Source organism: Eimeria acervulina, genomic scaffold, assembly GCF_000499425.1.
Source record: "Eimeria acervulina Houghton genomic scaffold, Eah_scaff1930, whole genome shotgun sequence".
In the NCBI taxonomy this organism is placed as follows: Eukaryota; Apicomplexa; class Conoidasida; order Eucoccidiorida; family Eimeriidae; genus Eimeria; species Eimeria acervulina.
The window spans coordinates 1594-3781 of record NW_013548808.1 but is presented as its reverse complement, the minus strand read 5'-3'; the positions used below and the strand labels follow the sequence as shown (position 1 = coordinate 3781).

General features: G+C 29.7%; 1 protein-coding gene across 1 annotated transcript; it reads left to right on the top strand.

The window, feature by feature from the left end:
• Positions 1–515: 515 nt before the first annotated feature.
• On the top strand, positions 516–1916 carry EAH_00064090 (GF22206, related; the record flags this gene model as incomplete). The annotated part of the gene is made up of 3 exons (XM_013393019.1): positions 516–618; positions 1473–1558; positions 1811–1916. Coding segments are annotated over 3 exons (295 nt in total), but the record flags the coding sequence as incomplete, so codon positions are not given.
• Between the last annotated feature and the right edge of the window lie 272 nt (positions 1917–2188).

Genomic DNA, 2188 nt, shown 5'->3' with positions numbered 1-2188 from the left:
ATTCATTAGCAACCCTTTTTTATTACTCTCCTAAACCCTAAACCCTAAACCCTAACTACAGGCTTCAGGTCGTACCTCTTTGGGTTTAGGGTTTTAGGGTATAAAGGATTTAAAGGGTTTAGGGTTTTAATAGGGTTTATAATGTTAAGGGTGTGTAGGGTTTAGGGTTTTAGGGTTTAGGGTTTGCCAGATGGAGACAGTTTAGGGTTTAGGGTTTAGGGTTTAGGGTTTAGGGTTTAGAATGCTTTTAGGCTTTAAAGGGTTGTGGGGTTTAGGGTCTAGGGTTTAGGGTTTAGGGTTTATAAGGCTTAGGCTTTATAGGGCGTAGGGTTTGTAAGGTTTAGGGTTTATAAGGTTTATGGTTTAGCTTTTATCAGCTTTAGGATCTATACGATTTAGGGTTTAGGGTCTAGGATCTAGAGTTTAGGGTTTAGGGTGTAGGGTCTAGGATCTAGAGTTTAGGGTTTAGGGTTTAGGGTTTAGGGTTTAGGGTTTAGGGTTTAGGGTTTGCGCAGGTACTTGAGCAACCGTCCGAGTCAGGAAGCATTTCTTCGGTTTTGCAAATTTGAAGAGCGGCATAAAAATATTCCTCGAGCGAGAGCAGGCTTTGAAAAGGCTGTAAGACTTCTTTTACTTTATTATTTTATTTTATTTTATTTTACTTTATTTTATCTTATTATTTTGTTATTTGGTTTTGTTGTCTTGTTCATTTTATTATTTTATTTTATTATTTGATTTATTATTATTTTATTATTTGGTTTTGTTTTGTCGTTCATTTTGTTATTTTATTTTATTTTGTTGCCTCTTGTGTTTTATTTCATTATTTTATTGTTTTATTTTGTTTTATTTTATTTTATCATCTTATTTTGTTTTATTTTATTATTTTATTTTATGATATTTTATTTTATTATTTTATTTTGTTTTGTTGTTCATTTTGTTATTTTATTTTATTTTATTTTTGTTGCAAGAGCTGTAAAAGAGCTCTTCTGTAGTTATTTTATTTTATTTATTAGGCTTGATTGCATTTATTTTATTATATTTTGTTTTGTTTCATTTGTCTTTGCTTGTGTCTATCTATTTATTCTTTTTAACTTTAGGGTTTAGGGTTAAGGGTTTAGGGTTTAGGGTTTAGGGTTTAGGGTTTAGCGTTTAGGGTTCTATTTCCCTTTTTCTATGTACATTTGTCTGTCTCTTTCTCTCTCCTTTGTTTTATTATTTCGTTTTGCTTCCCCTTGGCTATATGGCTGCTGTTGCTGCTGCTGCTGTTGCTGTTGCTGCTGCTGTTGCTGCTGCTGCTGCTGTTGCTGTTGCTGGTGGTGCAGTATTTCTGTATTTTTTTCTCGCATTTTGTATCGTTACAAAGTTGCGTCTGCTGCTCCTCTTTGATTTGAATATAAATATATATTTACCTGTATTATTTATTTATTTATCTAAATATTTTATTTTATTTATTTGTTTTGTTTATTTTATAGATTGAACTCCTTCCAGAAGACATGTTAGATGAAAATTTTTACCTCAAATTCGCTGCCTTTGAAGAGAGACAGCGCGAGCAAGCGAGGTAAGAGAAAAACAATAAATAAATAAATAAATAAAATAAAATAAAATAAATAAAATAGAATAAATAGCTGTAAATAAATAAATAAATAAATAGATAACTTAGTTAATTTATTAACTGTGTGTTCCGAGCGAAAGCCTTTAGCATTGACCTACCTCCTTCGTATTTGTTTATTCTAATAAATAAATAAATTAATTAATTAATTAATTAACTAATATATTTATTTATTTTATTTGTTTATTTATTTATTATTAGAGCGAAAGCAATCTACGAAGCGGCTTTACAACGCGTTCCTCGCGGACAGGCAGACGAACTTTACTCGAAATATGTTGCCTTTCAGAAGCAGTTTGGAGACAAGTAATTTCTTTATAAAATAATTAACTCTTTATACACATGTATTACTCTTTTATAGCATTTATTGTTCTTTATAGACGTGCATTACTCTTTATAAACATTTATTGCTCTTTATAAACATGTATTACTCTTTATAAACATGTATTACTCTTTATTATTCTGTATAATCTTCAATAACTCTTTTTATATGCTTTTTCTTCTCTTTATAATTCTTTATTATTACTCTTTAGCATCTTGAATAACTCTTTATAAAATAAATAATTGTTCATAACACTTTTT